The 20226-nt window shown below is 38.1% G+C and overlaps 1 protein-coding gene across 1 annotated transcript in view; it reads left to right on the top strand.

The window, feature by feature from the left end:
* EXOC4 (exocyst complex component 4) overlaps window positions 1-20226 on the top strand; it is a 342142-nt gene that overhangs the window by 277722 nt on the left and 44194 nt on the right. Inside the window, exons 14-16 of the mRNA XM_075273922.1 lie at window positions 4542-4720; window positions 17114-17255; window positions 19408-19586. Of these exons, the coding sequence (XP_075130023.1) occupies window positions 4542-4720; window positions 17114-17255; window positions 19408-19586 (500 nt within the window). The remainder of the gene's footprint in view (window positions 1-4541; window positions 4721-17113; window positions 17256-19407; window positions 19587-20226) is intronic.

Raw genomic sequence — 20226 nt, 5'->3', positions numbered from 1 at the left:
TATTAGCAGACTTGACTTTGATGTGAGAGAACAGAAGCCGAGGAGACGTAGGAGGCATAACAAATCATTACAGCTGTCCCCTGCACAGCCATAGTCAAAAGGCATATTCAGGCAGTCACCGTGCTATCAGAAATGATAGCAAAGTCACTGTTATCTCTGTTAATGTATATCATGCAGATTAAACACCTACACTTAAATATTGCCTCGGATGGTAATGTTAATGTAGGAGCAAATATTAGCAGAGGGAAATGTGTCCTAAACTATAGGATGTGATGCTTTTTACTGCTTAATCATATACAATGCAAACCTCCAGAATAACTGACAGCCCTAAATGAACTGCTCCTACAAGGACACATTGAATCATTTATGTACCTTTTATAGTCCTTTGTAGCTTTCCCCGTTTTATTTATAAAATGGCTTATGCATTTATTTTATGCAGGGAAACTATAGCTAAAACAAAACGCTATCTTTGGAATGATCTTCAGTATGAGAGAGTGTCCTGAAATCCCGAAATATAGATGCAATTGCTCTTACAGAATCACATTTTTAGATTTAATACTTTTAATAAAATTTGGTTATGGGAAGTCTTTCACCGCACTTCTAAATTCAATATCTTGAGGCTACTTTCTGCAGCTCAGCACAGCACCATGCATTTTTAGCCCAATGCTAGTGAGCGTTAAAAATTAAAGCAACTTAATGGAACTACTACACTAGTGTCTTATGGTAGCCCAATGTGAGCCACACATCAATAAACAAAGTTTTGTGACCACAACCACATCACGAATGAAGTCACTGATACTGAAGCTGTTTCTGAGATCTTAGGACAAATTCAGAGTTGCAGTCACTTCATGGTTCTTAAGGGCCTCTCTGCTAAATCAGAAGATACTATATTATAAATGATTCATGGTGGGTCGGGCACCATTTTACAAATTGTGTATTTTAACCTCTACTTATGGAAGAGGGAAATTAAGGGGAAATGTCCTTTTCAAACTCCATATTTATGAAATACTAGCATGTGCCCGCGACTTCGTCTGCTGGTTGGGTATGGCACTGAGCCGCTTATATGTAGCAAATTCCTGTGCGTTATGATGTGCCGCACTTTGCCGGTTAACACCCCCCCCCCCCCCAACACCCCCTCCCCTTCACCCCACACCACCCTCCCCCGCTGGCACCAAAGCCATCGGGTCTCCTCTGAATTACACTGCAGAGATCCAGCAGCAATACCCACAAGTCTTCTTTGATCACTGGCATTAACTCTTCAGATTCCTTGGTCAAATCTGACCAAGGTATCTGATTACCAGTACTGTGTGGGAGCTGCCATTATTTTCTGGATCATCATCCCCTCATCCATCTCCATGACAGCTGGGAGCCTATTCAGAACTTTACTATAGTTACTTTACAGACTGCCATAGGTATTAGGTATGAATATACTTTACAATACAGTGAAATACAGTATTGTAATATTGCACTGGTGATCAGACCCACCCCAAGTGGTCAAAAAAATAAATCTGAAAAATAAAAAAGTTTAAAACAGATATACAAAAAAAAAAAAAAAAATCACTGGTCTTTCCCTAAATCAGAAATAAAAATAAATAATCACGTTGTGGTATCCCTGCATCTGAAAATGCCTGATCTATATACCTATAATACTGTGAACATTGTAGCAGAAAAAAAATTGAATGAATCTCAATCAAAAAGTCAGGCAATCTCCGTAATTGTGTAAATAAAAAAAAAAAAAAAACTTGCGAAAATTAGCCATACACAGCTCCATAAATGAAAATATAAAAAGATACGATTGTCAAGAGATGGATAAATGGCTAGAAAATGTGTTTATTTTTTAAAGTTTTGGAATTTTGTTAAGGTGTTAAAACGTAAGAAAAAAATATGTAAGTTTGGTATTACACCAATCACATTGACCTGCAAAATATAGCTAATGTCATTTTACCCGTGCAGTAAATGGTGTAGAAACAAAACCTGGATGGAAATGGTGCAAATGCAATAGTACAATGTGTCCAGCAAAATAAACCCTCAGTTCTTTGAATAGAAAAATGTAAAAGCTATGGTTTTTAAAATACAAAAGTACAAAATGAAACTAAAAATAATAATAAAAAAATGGCTGTGGCAGGAGGGGGGTTAAGCTGTAGATGTGAAGACACAAATGGATTGTCAATAGCTTAAATGATTCTCACCAGCACCTGGTCCATTGGTTAAGCTGTGCTGTAGGCAGGAGGAGTTTTATGTTAGTCTTCCAAATTAAAGAAAGAGGTCATTTTAAGTAGGTGCTAGATAAATTCTGAATGAAATCATATATATACTTTGTACAGGCCTCAGTTCCGGTGCTGGCAGCCCAAGCCGTACTTTTGTCTGGCTTTTTCTAATATAGATCATTTCCAGCCGTTGTTTGACTTCTCTGATGAGAACTTCCATTCTACGTCTATTACAGTGTCAACGAAATGAAATGGGATAAAAATGTAGCCTTTTGTTAAAAAATACTATAGTGATCAAAATACCTATTCCCAGCAATATGCAGACAAGCACAGTAATATGAGAGATATAGCATGAGTGTAAAATACTGATGGACATCTACTCTCATGCCTATCCGTCATGGTGTGAGGCAGACAGTCTAACATTTCATTCCACAGCTGACACTTTGTTCTGGTGAATGTTGGGGTTCACAGAGGTTGGACTATCACCAACTGGACATTGATGCCACACATCTTTGCTATAGTATAAAACTTTGATATTGATATACAATAAAATCACACTCAACAGCCATGTAACTATAATAATTTTGGAGAGTAAGACAGAAAATGTTGACACAGAGAAATATTAGCAGTTGGTAAAGGCTATGGATGGGCCAAAACGCATCCTTGCTATAAAGAATCTGAGGAGTAAGGGCTCGTTCACATCTGCGCCCGGGACTCCGTTCTGCAGGTTTCTGTTTCCTGCACAAAACAGGGCAGGAGACGGAAACCTGCCGGCATCTTTCAAACCCATTCATTTGAATGGGTTTGAAAAGTGTCCGGCTGTGAGTGCCGGTGAGCGCTTTATGCTCTCCGCAGCTAAACCGTTTTTTTAAAACTGGACACCGAGTACTCTGTGTCCATTTAAAAAAAAAAAAAAAAAAAAACAGTTTCACCGCAGAGAGCATAAAACGCTCACCGGCGCTCACGGCCGGACTCGACATGACAGGTTTCTGTCTTCTGCATGCAGAAGACGGAAACCTGATAACTGAGTCCAGACACTGGTGTGAACCCAGTGTAAAAGAGAAATCCTCCATTACGCGAAAGCTAGCATCTTCTGTTCTCATGTGGTTACTTCAGACAAGACTCCTTTTCTATGTGCATCACCATGTTTCATGAAGTGCCGATCATTATTAGAATAACACTCTGGGCAAAGCTGGTACACTAAAGCAGATTGACTTGTGCATTTGTGCCCAGAATGAAGAATACAAATGTGTTGTGTAGCATAGATGAAACAGGGATATGGATAACTGGAAAGGGGGTGACTTGAACTTCATGATGAAATGCTTCATAATTTTGGCATTAATCATAGGTTGTGGAACTTTTTAGTTTTTAAATCTTAATTTAATCTTTATATAAGTAAAACTTTATATTATCCGTTAATACATGTGGGCTTCTGAGGTTTGCCAAGTGAAGGGCATAAAGGGAGGATGGATGTTAAAGAGATTCAAAGACCTCCAGAAATGAGTCCCTATGATATATTTACCGATAAGGCCCTACACAAAAGAGGTTCTCTGATGCCAAATATTGTTTATACGTAATAATAGTCTTTAATGCAACCATCCACTAAAAAACATTGGCTAAAAAATTGACCATACATTTAGTATACTGTTTTTTCGATTGCTTTGTCCACTTCCCTTTTGTTTGATGGTAAGCAGAAGCACTATCTGTAAGGGGTCCTTTTACTTAGGCCACTCTGAGGCCCAGAACAAGTGCTAGTGGATGTGATCACTTGGTGAATGAGCATTGGCTGGTCAACTGATCGGTGCTTGTTTAGCTTGGGCCAAAAATTGACTGATTTTTCTAGTTTACCAGCTGGTGTAAGATGCCACTAAGTCAAAGACACATCCCAGAGCCTTCAGTGCTTTGTCTATCACAGAGCAGTGGACAGAAGCATGTCTGTAAGTTACAGACTGTACTCCAAAAGATGTCAGCAGACATGTTATCAGAGAACAATCTGCTGAATTGAACAAAGCAGAAGAATAAGCAAGTTGAGTTAAAGCAATGAGCAACTGTTTACTTAATGCGTTAAGTCATGGCCAACTTGGCTAAATCTGTATTCTTTATTTTATTTCTTATTTTATTTCTAAATATGGATACAGGTTGTGTTTGTAGATATAGATAGACACACGCTCGCATGTATGTGTATATACAAGTGAGAATTTGTTTGATAGACTTTCATCTATATTGTGTCAGCATTCTCACAAAATCATATATGAAATTTTCTTGATTTGTACCACAACAGTTTTGCTGATCGCGCTCTTTTATAAACCTTCTGCCGTGCTTTCCCAATTTTAGGGCCGCATTTGCTAAAGAGTCAGAAGTCCTTATTGGAAACCTTGGAGATAAACTAATTCCGCAGAATGAGATCATGACTGATGTCAGCGACTTGAAAGCCCTTGCCAATCTGCATGAAAGTCTGGAATGGCTTGCAGGAAGACTGAAATTTGCCATTTCAAATCTACCTAATGCACAGAGTAAGTATTATGAATTACAAGTTATTATATTCTTATATGGCTATAAACTCAAACGGGAACTTATTCATTACAGTAAACTGAGTTGTGTTTCGTTAACTTGCAGGGCAATCTGTGAGCAGCATGTTATAAAGTAGAAGCAGCTGAGCAGATTGATATTTAGTTTTGTGGGAAAGATTCAGTATTACTTCTCCATGTGTGGTCCTATTCAGGAAGTGATAGACTTTCATGTATGACGAACAGCGATACCTGTCAATCATTGAGTAGGATAGTCCATTGGACTCCTAAACTCAGAATGCGTATTCTAAAATATTGGTGGAACTTCACCAATAGTGTCATAGAATTCAGTAATTTCCCCTCTAAAAATGGTGTAAATTGCACCAATATGGCCCATGTGACATCTCAAATTTGGTGCATCTTTCTAAGCATGTTAGTTATTTTTTTTCCTCTTAATGCCCGTGGCACCTTTAAATTTGGCACCTTTGAATAAATGTGCAGGTTTTACAGCTTTTCCAAAATTCAAGGTAGGGATAAGACATGCTTAAAATACATAACATATTCAATGGATTTCAGTTTTGACACAATTTGAAATGTTTTAAAAATGTTATAAGTCTTGCCCACAATTGTTGCAACTACATAGTTTTATAACTACAGTATATAAGAAAATGTTTTGAAGTGAATCCTTATTAGAGTATGTACATTGTTTTTATTTTGGCATATAAAGCAAGAAAGCAAAATGTTATCAATGGTTTATTAACTAACAAATCCCCAATATGCTCATATAACTAGAACAGGGCCATTTTAACACATTGGTGGGCCCAGTAAAAAGGTTTTAAAGTGTCCCCGGCCTCCCATCACCACCACTTAGACATTCCTGACTCACTATTAAGGGGGCATTATTATTTGGGGGGGGGCTAAGATTATTTGCTTATAAATAATAATTCCCCCTTATAAATAATAGTCCCTGCTTATAAATAATAATTCCCCCTTATAAATAATGTTCCCTTGCTTATAAATAGTCTCTTATCACTAATTGTTCCTCCTTATAAATAAGTCTCCATTATCAGTAATATTTCCCTCCTTTATAAATAATAGTACTACCTTATAAATAGTTCATCCTTTTAAATATTAGTCCCCATTTATAACTAATAGTCCCCTGTCATAAATAATAGTTCCCTTTTATTTATAAGGAGGAGAACTATTACTACAGCTTATATTCATGGTGACTAATATTCATAAGGAAGAGAATTATTATTTATACAGGGGAACTATATACATTTTTAAAGGTTTTTTTTAAGGGGTCTTAATGATTAGAAAGGGAAAACTTTTACACTTAGGCTCAGTAAAATTCCTTTAATGGCTTCCAATATTCCAAACGTATAGCGGAAATGCATTGATTTCTTATCCATAATTTACAGTACATCCCCCTACTGCAATCTATTTAATGACCTCTTTGACTGCTGTCAATCCCCTTTCCTGTCCTTGTATGAGGCATTAAACCTTTTAGTCTAAATGTTCTCTGACCTTTTCTAAGTGATTTTTATTTCATTTTCTAGCATAGAGTTGCAATATAATGTGAAATTTTACAAGGCGAAAAAAAAAAAAACAGAAGACTTAGCAGAGATAACCAGTCATAAAATCCAAACACTTTAGGGGTTGTCCAGGAATTTTCAAATTGTGTCCTACCTGACTTGCAGTATCCCACACCTTTCAGCTGGTCCTTGTATAGTGGCTGGGTGCTGGTACTGTGTCTCAATGGATGCTGTGCTGCAGTTTTGGTGCCCGGCCACTACATAGGGCATGGGGCCAACTGCTTCATACAGCTTATCGGGGTAGCCTAACAAAATCCAGGGCAATTCCTTTAAATGCATAAAGTTATATTCAGAAATGTGGGTTTTAAATTAGAAAGCAATTTTAGACCTTTTCAACCTTCGTTAACTTGTCGAAGACAATATGGTACCCATCAGGAATATATTACTATACACTATTTTAACATGGAAGATATTTTCAATTTTAATTTTGGTTTTCAGATTTTCACTTCTCGTTCTCAGAACTGTGGCTTTTTTTTAATTTATATTTTAAGTTTCAGTTGCAGTCTTCTCACTGGCCACTGCGCCTGTGGTAGACTAATATGACTTGCAGAGATATTTCACACAAGATACTGCTCCTGACTATGACTCTGCTGATCTCGAAGTTCAGCAAGAATTATTTACTCTTTTGTAGAAAGGAAAGGTTGCAATGTCTGAGCCCTAAGAAATCTTTAAATCCTTCATCACTCAACGGGGGTCAGACATTTGTAGATTGTAAATGGAATATTTGATGAGGTGCATTGCAGCATTGAAGACTGGGCCAGATGCACACTGCAGCTCTACTTACCTATGCAGGCGTAAGGTGAAGGAAAATTATACATGACTTCTTATAATATGACTTATTCTCATCATTGCGGAGCTGAAACTAGGCTTGCCTTCCATGGGGCAAAGATTCAGTTTGATACTCCCTATTTACCCTTGAAATACATTCAATTTATGTACCTCAACCTGTGACTCCACCTTCATGTCACAACTATCTCATAGTTACTATGTAACTGGTATTGGGCGTATCCTGAGTACAGCAAGTGTACTAGAATTTGTGTTTTCAACATGTCACTATGCTATACTATCTCAAACAAATTCAGCTGTGACCTCAGTTAAATGAAGTGTGGCTATCACACCTCCTACTGCCTTGTACCACGCATACTTATTCATTTTATTTTCTTGTGAAAGTAGTTGCTAAGATGTTACAAAATAAAACTAAAGCCAAGTTTAATATTCCAAAATTATGATTCGATTTGTGCAATAACTTGAGTACATATGTATGTGTCACTGGAAAGGTGACGTGACATACTGGGAAGAAGAAAGACTTAAGAATTGGCCTACTCAAATACGCACAGTTTTTGAGCACATCAAAGCCAAAGAGTAGGTGGTGGGTTGAAAGGCATCAAACATATCATCCCACATAGGCCAATTTAGAGCGGATTTGCCACCCTTGTGTTTTGAGTGCTTTTGCCATTTTGTGACATGGAAAAAAATTCTAATTTAAACATTGTAAACTCACCATTTAGTTAAGCAGCAAATGATTGGTGATCATAAGTTGTTTTTTGTTTTTTGTTTTTTTTAACAAATGGATTTTTTTTTTTTTTAAATGTAGATTGTGAGCCCCACATAGAGCTCACAATGCACATTTTTCCCTATCAGTATGTCTTTGGAATATGGGATGGAAATCCATGCAAACAAGGGGAGAACATACAAACTCCTTGCAGATGTTTTTTTGCCCTTGGCGGGATTTGAACACCAGGACTCCAACACAGCGCTGCAAGACTGCAGTGCTAACCACTAAGCCAACGTGTGGCCCCTGATCATAAGTTTTTTGTGGTGTGAGAATATGTTATTAAAATGATGGATGTGCAGTTGGATTAGGGCTGGACAATTAATCCAAAAATAATCAAAAGTCTGCTCAATTAATCACTGTGAAATCATAACATCATTTGAGTTATTTTGCATCCTTGCCTCACACCGCCATTGCCTAAAGGATATGCCACTATCTGTACCTTATATAATCCGGATTTCTGATATCTGAATAATCAAAACCAAAATGTAAATAGGGGAGTGTCCTAAAATAATCGCTCATTAATCATAATGGAGGTAAAACATTCAATTAATCATGATCTTAATGTAGTCATAATCGTCCAGCCCTAAATTGGTTGACAACCATTGTGGATGCCAAAACAACTATCCCAAAGATGTTACCTAGAAATAAAATCTAGCCATATTGTAGCAGAGCAAAATGTGTATCATGTAGAACGCGCTACGTGATGACTTTATTTTTGTATAAGATATTTTTTCGTTAAAGTATCCTTTAGCATTACTCCATTATTTGTATGGAATAACTGCATGTACAGCCATCTGATTCAGATGAACTCAGCAAATGTCTAAAATACCAGAGAGGTTATCCTGTCATGGATTATTTTATATTCTGCTTTAGGTTGTGCTGTTAACATGTTAATTGGTGCAGTGTTTGCAGAACGGTTCCCCATAGTGGCAAATGCAAAGGACACACACTGCGTATAATGCCGTACACTGGGGACATCTTTGCCTCATGGTCAGCTTGTCAAGACGCCAGACTAGAGATAAAAATTCAATCACCTTCCACTGCTGCGGTGCCACAATTATCACTCATTTAAAACCAGCGCAGCTAATGGAGTGTTTTATCATGGCAGACAGTGGCAGCCCTGTTCATTACTTAGTGTTTGCTGATGTGATGGCCCTTCCACTTCTTTCCTCTTATCTCCCCTCACTCACAATTGGATTTTGTATTACTGGAGCAGTCAGGTGCGACAAGTCATTTTCTCCCCTCTTGTGTTTTAAAGGAATACAAACTCACCTTCCTTCTATAACAATTACATTTAGGGATTATGGATATGGCCACACTGGTGAATTAGGACATGTAACTGTTCCTGACACATACTGTCAAATATTACGTGTGAGACAGAGAATGCAAACTGTGTCAGGGCCTATATGTAAGCCATAACTTCTTCCAAAGCACAGGTCAATAAACGTGGAAAAGACAACCAGAAACATTTTCTGCACATTGCTACTAATTGTAACAAGCATTCTTTCTGGAAATGCCGCTTCCATTATCATCCCATACTGTTACAGCATTAGGTACTAACTAGAGATGAGCAAGTAGTGTTCGATCGAGTAGGTGTTCGATCGAATACTACGGTATTCAAAATACTCGTACTCGTATTCGAATGCTATACATTCTGCCAATCAACGCTGGTTCTTCTCTTACCTTTCCGAAGTCTTCTCCGCACTGCGTCCCCGCGTCTTCTTCCAGGTGGAATTCACTCTACCTAGGCATCCGGCCTAGGCAGAGCCGACTGCGCATGCGTGGGCATGCACGCGCATACACGCGCATGCGCAGTCTGCTCTGCTCAGGCGTTGGGCCTGGGCAGAGTGAGTTCCACCCGGAAGAGGACGCGGGGACCCTGAGCCAGGAGAAGACTTCAAGCAGAATCCAGCCCGACCATCACTTGTGGACTTGGTAAGTATGATTTTATCGAATGTTGCCTACCCCTGAAACGAGCATTTACTATAGAATATAAAAGGGTTCGAAATCCGTTCGAACAGTGTGCGGCTGTTCGAATCGGATTTCGAACCTCGGACATTTTAGTGTTTGCTCATCTCTAGTGCTAACTATTCCTCTTCCAGATGTAATGTCATATATGGTATGGGAAGAAGTTTATGTTCATGCCAATTCCACCAATATTTTAAGGCACACTCTGTATATTATTGCTGACACTACAGGCAGATGTGCAGTCCGGATTTCATGCTGATTCATTTTAACTATACATTTAACCAAGCCATCAGGATAAAGAGCTACTAAAGATTGCATGGGCTGGATATAAATGTAGCAGTGACTCGATTTTGAGAAGTATCGGGTCGTAAATGTGGAAGGGCTAGTTTGTTTTTCCAGGCTAAATACATGTGTGTGTGTGTGTGTATTAAACAATATATATGACTGCACCAGTATAAGCATAGGGTGCTCACCAAAGGGAAAAGGATCTGTCTCGTTCAGTTTAACTTCAAAAACAGTATGTGGTGAAAAAAATGAAGGTGGTTTATTGCCTCATGCTGATGGTTTGAAACGGGCTCTTTGAGCCGAAACGTTGCAGCATGAGGCAATAAACCTCCTTCACTTTTTTCACCACATACTCTTTGGTGTGGCACCTGTTTTTGGAATATATATATATATAGGCACTGTCATTTCAATAGACTCTGCACAAATTAATAATTCAGCTGGTACAAAAGGAAAATGCCTCTTTATGCTATCAGGCTGTTTTCCTGCACACCCTCCCTTTGATAACCTACCATTCATTCTTGCTCAGATGACTCCTCTCTTTAGAAGTCTATTGAGAGAAGGGTGGAGTGAGCAGGACATGGAGGAATAAGACAAGAAATCCAGGATTACTGATGCTAGAGCTGAATAGTAGTCTTTCTATCAAAGTCAAAACACATTATTTACATCAGTACAGGTCTTTTCTTGTTTATATATTCCCTGCATGATCATGAGGTGGTTTCTGATTGATAGAGCATTTAAAATATTCTGTATTTCGGTGAACCTTGTTACCACGTGTTGAGAGGCCTTATCATGATAGGAGGAGTCAGCTTCTTATCAATATATGTGGTTGATTTAATAACATCTTGAAGAAAAACACAGGAACAGGGAAAATGTCCAAAATAACAGAAATATCACTCAATATCTCTATAGCTTACATCTTCCAAGAAGTTGGGTTTCTTCATCTGGATATCTTGTAGAGTTACAGCTTGGTTCATGCTTGTCATCTGGTTGATGGACTTGGGCTGGTCACGACGTATCGATGAATGATCACATCTCAGGACCACCCAACCTGGTCCTCCCAAAGGCTCAGACATGTGTATTTCTCACTCATTTATATTCATGAGAGGGGGTGGTTGCTATGTAAGGAGATTTCTAAAATGGTGTACTCTAACCGCACCCATGTTCCCAAAATATAGAAGTGTGATGTCAGTAGAGTATTAACCCTTTGTATGCTAGAGAACATTGTAAATTTCATCACATTTAACAGAGAGACAGTTAAATATGAGATTTTCCTATACTTACTGTGAGTGGTGTATGATAAATGTAAATCACAGAAGTATCATGGAAAGAGAGAAACTTAAAAATAGCAGAATACAAGTCATGTAATGTCCAGATAATGTGTTACTCCTCAGTTGCACATGACAAGTTAAATGAAATGGCTTGTATGATGTAAGTATATGGTCCGATAGAAAAAGTCCCTTAATAATGACATTACCATAGCCAAATTACAAAGTCATTGCAAGGGTTAAATAAATGGAATTTTTTTGTATGACTGGTAAAGATATGCAGCATACTAATTAATGAGATCCTCTATCTACACACTGATCCTCTGTAAGTCACAGATCATTACACACTCAGTGGTATTATATTTCTTTGTTACAATTAACATTTGAAAACTACAAAACACATTAATAATGGATGGGCCGCTGGTTACTTTTCGTCTGACTTTTTTCATAAGTGCAGTTACTAAATTACATCACACACAAAGAACAGGGAAAAAGCAATGTGAAATGTTATATTCCATTAAATTCAGACTCCTGTAACAGATCGCCTTCCTAAGATTTGGCTTTTTCCACTTTTATAGAGCCAATAATGTCATGAGTTTTTCTGTTTCTTTTTCGTGTTAGATTCTTCCATCTTCAAATAATAAAATATTTTCCCTAGTGTTTGTGGGCTTCATCTACATATTTACATAACAAGGGTAGTCACAGCTTTAGGAATGGTTTTTGTGTCTTTATGAAATTTAGTACAAGATCTGGATCATCAAATTACCATAACTATGCAGTTTAAAAAAAAATAAGATAATTTTGATGAAATGTAATTTTTGATTGATTAATTAGCTGTCAGGTTGTTCATGATAGTGATAGGTAACAATATGTGCATCAGAAAGTTATTTAGATATTAAGAATTTTATAGTGTTACCTTCCCTGCAATATTCTATGTATAATCGAGTTTTATTAAGGATTTTCAAGATGTAAAATACAAAACAAACAGAAAAAACAATAAACAAGGCACGCAGGCCACATACAGCAAAGACGGGCAAGGGAACAACCCTTGAACGGTGCGTCATAACAGTATAAACTCTTACTAGGTCCACGAAAGCCGGCCTAAATGAGTGATAATAATAAAAAATAAAAACAAAAGGGGGGGGGAGGAGAACAGAGATCAGACAAAAACAAAGAAGACACACAAAGGGACAAAAGCACAAACACAAAGGCTGGGACAGGCCCGAAGGGGGGGGGAACCAGAAGGGAAAAAAGAAAGAGACGGGAATGCGAAGAGCGTTCGATCCCCAGCTCAGGAGAAAGAAGAGGAGAAGTCGGAAGACTCCTGAAACAGTACCCAAGGCCGCCAGAGGCTCTCGAATCTGGAGGAGTCAGGAGGATCCTCAGCCACCAGAGCTTCAATTCTCCAGATGAGGAGAAATTCCTGGAGAAATTCGAGCATGGAAGGTGGAGTAGAGCTGAATACCGTAGTATTCAATCGAATACCTATTCGATCGAATACTATTCGCTCATCTCTACTGATAACGCGTGCTGGGGGGGGGGTTTGCGCACGCGAGAATGGACTCTAAGGCCAACAAAGGAGAAGAGAGCCGGGGTGGGAGGGAGAATTTCCTCTGCAATATTTCAGCGTGGAATTTTGCAGCCATGTTCTCATCAATAAGTATAATATACAGAGCTAAAACCAGATCATTATATGGAAATAGCAAACAAGGAAAATATTTGGGTTGATTAGAGTTGGTTAACCACATGCCACAGATTTACCACTAAATAGATCTTTGTTGACCTAAATAGTATGTTAGTGTGTGGAAAAAAATCTTTCAATCATGATCATATCTTTAACATTAGTCAGAACCTGGACAGAATTCAGCTGAATTTAACTGTATCACAATGTCACAATGCATGTTTTACAAGGCATTAGAGGAGATAAATCCCAGTAGTTTCCAGTCTTTTTACAATAATGGAACCTATGAAAAATGTTCCCATCTTGAGAAACTCTTAGAACTGGCCCATTCATCTTCTGTACTGATTAAAATGCAGTAATGATTTGTTCCAAGATTTATGACTTCTTAGAACAGGAAGATACATACCTTTTCCTACTTGCCTAGTGACAAACATGTTATGTTAATCTTGGAGGCCATCAGACAGTCCTGTTGTCTATGACCAAGTGCAGGGAACTAACTTAAGTAGCTTCTTAAATCGCTTTATCTTTTTGTACCATAAGGGATGACTTGGGGCTGGTAAGTACATTCTATAATATATCCTACTAATTTTACTCAACACGAGTCCAATTTTTATTAAAGAATATATTGATATCATTAGAAACTAGAGTTTTATAAATATTCAGCAGTCTACCTCTCAACTCTGCCCACAAAATGAGAAGTAAACGTATGTCAGTCCATTCACATGAGGCATTCACTTTGAGGGTCTGAAGAAAAAATGTATCCAAACATTTATTTACTGTGCAATGCATAACTCTGAATATGAGGAAGACATAGAGAATTTAGTAATTCAGATGATGAGTGAAGATCCAACAGCAACTCTGTTAACCCCTTCCTGACATCCGCCGTACTAGTACGATGGATGCCAGATGTTTAACTATGGTGGCCACCATAACTGCCCTGTGTCTGCTATTTTATACATATACTGTTTTATATTGTGGGCATTAACCCCTCTGGCGTCTTGGTCAAAGCTGACTGAGGCGCTATTTTACCGATGGTGCCTGGGCGCCACCATTTTCCCGGAGATTGCAGGCCTATGTCCCATTTCTATCGCAGTCAGGAGCCTTGTGAAGGCTCTCCAGCCTGTCATTCAGTACTGAACTGAAAAGTACATCGGGCCCGCCAAAAAAGACACCCTATACATTCCCGTGCATGTAAGTATAAAAAAGTTATGGGTGTCAGAATATGGCAGCTTTTAGAAAAAAAAATTGGGGGGCATAGTTTTGGATTTTTGTTAAGGAGTTAAAATGTAAATAAAACCATATAAATTTGGTGTCCACGGAATCATACCGGAACATAGCATACAGGTGACATATCATTTTGGCTACACAGTGAACGCTGTAAACACAAAACCCGTAAGAAAGTCACACAAATGCACATTTTCTTCAAATCCACCTCCCTCTGAATTTTTTTCCAGCTTCCCAGTACATTTTACAGAATATTTAATGATGGCATCATGAAGAAAAATTTGTCCTGCAAACATTAAGATCTCATATGGCTCTGAGAGCGGAAAAATAAAAAAGTTATGGGCTTTGGAAGGGGAGAAGTCAAAAACAGAAAACGAAAATCGAAAAATGCCATTGGCAGGAAGAGGTTAAAGTCTAAACTTTATTCTCTTTCAACAGAGTTGGTGCTGGATATTCCTTCATCATGTAGATTTCTCCAAGCCTGTAACCCAGCAGGATATCTGTGCACTGAACCACAGTCCCCTATTATAAGACACCACTGAACCTCAACGCCAAGAAGCACATGCTAGGACAAGCTGAACCTTTGAAGACTGAGTCATATTTCAGAAAAACCATCTAATGGCACATTATGTAGATGTAGACCCGGTCATGGCAAACTTGGATTCAGAAATTCCTTTCAGTGTTTTTTTCTTTTTTAAACTGATAATCCAGTTGCTCTCAAGTCTGCACAAATGCTGAAGAACAAAACCCTTTCCAGAGGAGTTATGTCCTCTTTACAATGGCTCATTTCTCGTGTGAATTTATGCCTTGGAGTACAGGCAGCTCAACAACACCGCAGGCAGCTTTAACGAGACAATTCATTAAGCAGCCGGCGCACACGGCCCGTAAAGAACATTAATTCAGCAAATGAAAAACTAATAGAGTGTTTAGTGGTCTCTTTATCATGGGTGACAGTCTGAACTTTCTCCATCATCACTGTTTACTGAAGTCATGGTGGTTGCTGCTTATCACTGCTCTTATGGAATATATTCTCCCAGGCACCACATGCCACTTTGCTTCCATATTTCATTATGCTTGCAACCCTCTGTAATTGTATGTTAAACGTGTAACTCATTAGCAATTCCTTAGTTACTACAAGATGTTGTCCGGATCTAGTAAATGACGTGTACTATTCGGCAGACATCAAGTTGAGCCATATACATTGTGTTCTTCATTCTGGGGCAGCTTTAAAGAATGTAAGCAAACTTGTATTTACTATCCACAACTAACCACTGGAAGAATGCACATGGTCAGCAAAGAATAAGTAAGTCGTGGAACGCCTGGACATCCCTTAACACATGATCTAAAAATTACCCAACAATGACAGACGAGTATATAGTATAAAGAAAAGCCCAAAAAGCATTTATAATAAATGCTTGTAAGTTCAATATTTATATGACCTGTTCTTTCTTTGGCCATAGTTGTACACAAGACACCGATGTAGGAACATTCTCCTAGATTCAATACTGTTAGTATATGGTTTTATATGGTTTAAGTCGAGGAGGAAAACACTATGATGCATTGGTAACTTCATGCAGTCTGACTTCTGAGACTTCATAAAACCTGGCAGTAATATTTACATTATCATTGGTAAGTGGGAAAATATGTAGTTCCGAGACCTTAAGATACACTTCCTCATCACCTTGCAACATATTAGGGAATGTTTTCTCTCTTGATCTATTATGCAAACAGTAGAAACTATCACGTGTACATTATATGAGAAAACTATTTATGTGCAAAGCTTTTACACAAAGGATAAGGTTTTTCATTATTTTTATATGTTTAGACAATGGTCATCATAACCTGAATGTGGCCAAATCTGTAATCCCACTTTAAGAGTGATATGTTTGAAAGCCCGGTATCTGTCCTTTTGTCATATTATTCCTTTTGTCTTTAAGATGGTGACAGCATAGCACACAAAAATAGCCCAGATCAAATAGTTGGGGTTTACTTTTACCTATCTAGAATTGTGAGAGCTGACAATTGGAGTGCCCGTGGCATCTGCCTGTACTTGCTATTCATCTTTTCTAACAAACCTAATTATTATTATAACATGATAAATGAATTATAAATCACATACTGCCAGAAATCTGAAAATGGGTCTGATTAAAGTTTGCCTCAAACACAGCTATAATTAAAAACAAACATTTGCTTCTTTTGTTCATTTGACAATAGTTTACTCTTGGTTCTCAGTTGAACTTTTTTCTTTTGCTCTTCTAAGGCAAAGCCTCATTTTGTTTGTCTTTTCATGTACTACCATCCAATTATAGAATACATTTTCTGATATCTGTACTAATAGCGGCCATCTTGTCCATTCTATATAGCATTCTCCATCTGCATCTTAAGGAGGACTTATTGGTGGAATACATAAATTGTATACTTGAGGTTGTTTTCTCCATCACTTCTCAATCATTTCTGTAGATTATGATAAATTAATAATGTATATATAATTATATAAAGATTGTGATGGTCTTGCTTCACATTGCAATCCTAGATGAGAATATTTGTTAAAATAAGGCTATATAACTTGAAATTAGAAAACAGAACGAGTATTGTAACTACAGTAACAGATTTATCACTTACCCATCGTATGTATGTTTTATGAGTGGAGGTCTGACTGCTGGTCTCCCCTGCAGATCGCGGATCATTGTCTTTCCATTTATTCTTGTGAGTGGCATACTGAAATATCAAGTTAAACCAGCTATTAGACAGGTAAAAACAGATATCTGTTTTCTTAAGCATGATACAAACTAATATGAGTTTTGCTCTCTCTGCTTTATTTTGTAGCAATGTCCCCTGGTTCTGACAGTCTCAGCAGTGTTGATATTCCTGCTGTGTCCGAGATAATTTTGCAGACTCTCAATGAGCTGGCTAATTCTTTCCAGGACATGTCTGACCGCTGTCTGCTTGTTTTGCATTTGGAAGTCAGGTAAGTTTTAATGTCAAGATTCATTTCAGGTGGTACTGGAAGACTCAGTGTACTTTTGGGGAGCGAAACGTGATGATTTATCCACATATTTTAAAAGCCTTTCCTACAACAAGTGGGTGAAATATGTCCAACTGCTTAAAGTGGTTTTCCCATCTCCCTGTCTCAGCATGGTATCTCTCTTTCTTATTCTTAGTCTTACAGGTCTTGTACCAAGGAATCGCTGTGTTTCAACAATGGAAGAAATAATCTACCATAACAGACAAACAAAGCAGCATTGCTAAAGCAATGTATTTAGGAAAACTTTTTAATTTACATAAACTAGGAGTATGAGTATGATCCTCGAGATGGGTTAACTTCTTTAAGCCCCAACATTGCATAGTATGAAGGAGTGCAATTCTTTCTCTGTTACTTCTGACAAGGGATATTCTGTAATTCTGAGACACTGCTGGGTAACATTCTGGGTAACATGTTGTGGTTACATCACTTAACAAGACTGAATAACTGTGGGTTCTGAAACTGACTGGGTAGTTCCGAGTGTGAATTGATGCACTAAGGATATCTAGCACAATGCTGTCTCATCAAAGTGGATATCTAAAGGACCTAGTGTAAGGATAGCCATTCCCATTACTTAGTCAGCTGACCGTTATCTCTCTCACCTTTCCCATATACAGTACAATTAGCTCAGTTACCAATGCCCGTGTTCAGAATGGGGAGAGGGGAGTAAGGTACGGTACTCCTCTACACATTCGCTGAGAACAAAAGGATCAGGCATGTTAAACTTCAACAGATAGTTCTTCATCTGCTGTCAGGGAAGAGCCAGGAGTTCCCATACACAGATTGAAGGAATAATGCTGCACAAAGCTGGGCATGATGATAAAAAATCAAAATACCTACCTCTAAAATATGGTGGAAGTGTCTATTGAACATCCAGACACAATAATTTATACTTCTAGTAAACAAGAACTTTAAGATAGGTCATCAATAACTGAGTGTTTAAGTTCAATCGCTAGGTCGCAGAGGGTCAACACGTTTAAGGGGCTTTGCCAGTCCTTATGGGCAAGCTACTGTGTCTATGTAAACAGTGAAGGTGAAGGGTGTTGTGTAGATTGCCATAGAGTTGGGCCTCCAATGAAAAGCCCCTGGAAAAGGTAGAGGCCACACGTTGCAGAAAAGCTGCATTTTTTTACTACAGAGTTGGCTGGTTTTTTTTAGCCATAGCCATGAATGGCTTCAAAAGAAATGGGAAATATAAAGAAAGCTCTTATACTTCTTTGCTCTATTAAATCCACTCCTGGCTTTGGCTTAAAACCCCACAGTAAAACCTACAATACAAATGCAACTTTTCCTCAATGTGCGGCATCAGCCTCAGAGATTTTTGCACTGCACATAACAATTGGTCCTGTATGCTATGACCCAGTGTAGTTTCTAGTGTACAACCCTTTATTTGGAATTATTAATCTTGTTTCCCTATTACCTTTGTTTCTAAATTGCTATGGAGTATGTGGAAACAGAAATGGTTTTCTGCAGCTTTATTTCCACTTAACATTTTTAATCCATATAGAAGGGTTTGGGTAAAGGTTACAGTCAGAGCAAGTTAAGTTCTTGTTTGCTGCTGTCTCGCCCAAAACATTTCTATTACAAGTTCTGTATAAATGGGAGGTCTCTGAAAAGATCATGGAGGGAAGTGTCTGCAAACCTGTGTGTAACGTGCCAGGCTGAGAGGCATTTGACATTTTGTACGTGACCCACAGGGTCAGCGTCTCATAAGAGACTTTTCGTTCTCGCTGCTAGGAATTAACAGTGTACTGTGAAGGCATCAATCACAGGCTTTATTTTCCAGGTGATCTTTGAGAAACTCCATGCAGGTAAATTAAAATCTGTCGCAATGACAAGACTAAGGTTATAGAAAATGTGACCTGCAGCACTGTGTCCTTAAAAGCGCCAAGAAATGAAATTTTTCTTAAGCCCCACAACATTATCTGACCCTAATTCTCAGCTACAAAAAGTGTTTTATTTTGTTGCTCACTCGTTTTATAACATTTAATCATAATATTTTTCATTTAAAAAATGACATTTGAAAGATAACGTGTAAAAAGGCGAGAATATGACAAACGTCACAAAATAGAAATGTATTTGGGTTTTTTTCACGCAGAGTTCACTGCTTCCATTATCTTATTCCCTTGGCCAAGCAAGGAAACTACGCAATTGTAGCAAATGTGGAGAGCATGGATTATGACCCTCTTATTGTGCGACTGAACAAGGACATAAGTGGAATAGAGGAGGCAATGGGGGCCAGTCTTCAGCAGCACAAGTTCCAGTACATATTTGAAGGTATGTTTTTAATTTTCGTGTTTTTTTTTGTTTGTTTGTTTTTTGCTCTGCTTATTACAGACTGTCTGAAGGTAGTAGCAAAATTAGTTTGGTGGCTCTTGATGTCACTGAACTGTAGAAGATGGCAGTGTCCAGTTAATCCTGTCTAATTGCTTGCAGTTTCTAAACATTCTGTTCATACTGTAATGTAAACCAGATAGTCATACTCTGATTTACGACCAGTATTCAAGAGGGGAGAGGGGAAAAGGAAAAAAAATACAGCCCATAGTCCAGGTCACATATAAGAAATGTCTTCAGTTATATAGACAAAAACCGGAATACACTCACATTCCTTATAATATCTGCAATGCTGCACGGATATAGCCCCTCGGTCTCGGGCGCTCCAAGCATAAATTCGTTCCAAAGTGAAATCCAGCAGGCTGCAGCTTCTTTAAAATCCACAAAATTTATTTGAAAGTTTCCATTTAAAAATACACAATGAAATCCGTGTGGCACATACTTCTTAGGTACAGAGAAAGTGTAGCTGACGCGTTTCGGATATTTAATCCTTATTCGTAGCTAATAATAATACGAATAAGGATTAAATATCCGAAACACGTCAGCTACACTTCCTCTATACCTAAGGAGTATGTGCCACACG

Source organism: Leptodactylus fuscus, chromosome 5, assembly GCF_031893055.1.
Source record: "Leptodactylus fuscus isolate aLepFus1 chromosome 5, aLepFus1.hap2, whole genome shotgun sequence".
Taxonomy (NCBI): Eukaryota; Metazoa; Chordata; class Amphibia; order Anura; family Leptodactylidae; genus Leptodactylus; species Leptodactylus fuscus.
The sequence above is the reverse complement of the archived record's forward strand: the minus strand, read 5'-3'. Positions and strand labels throughout refer to the sequence as shown.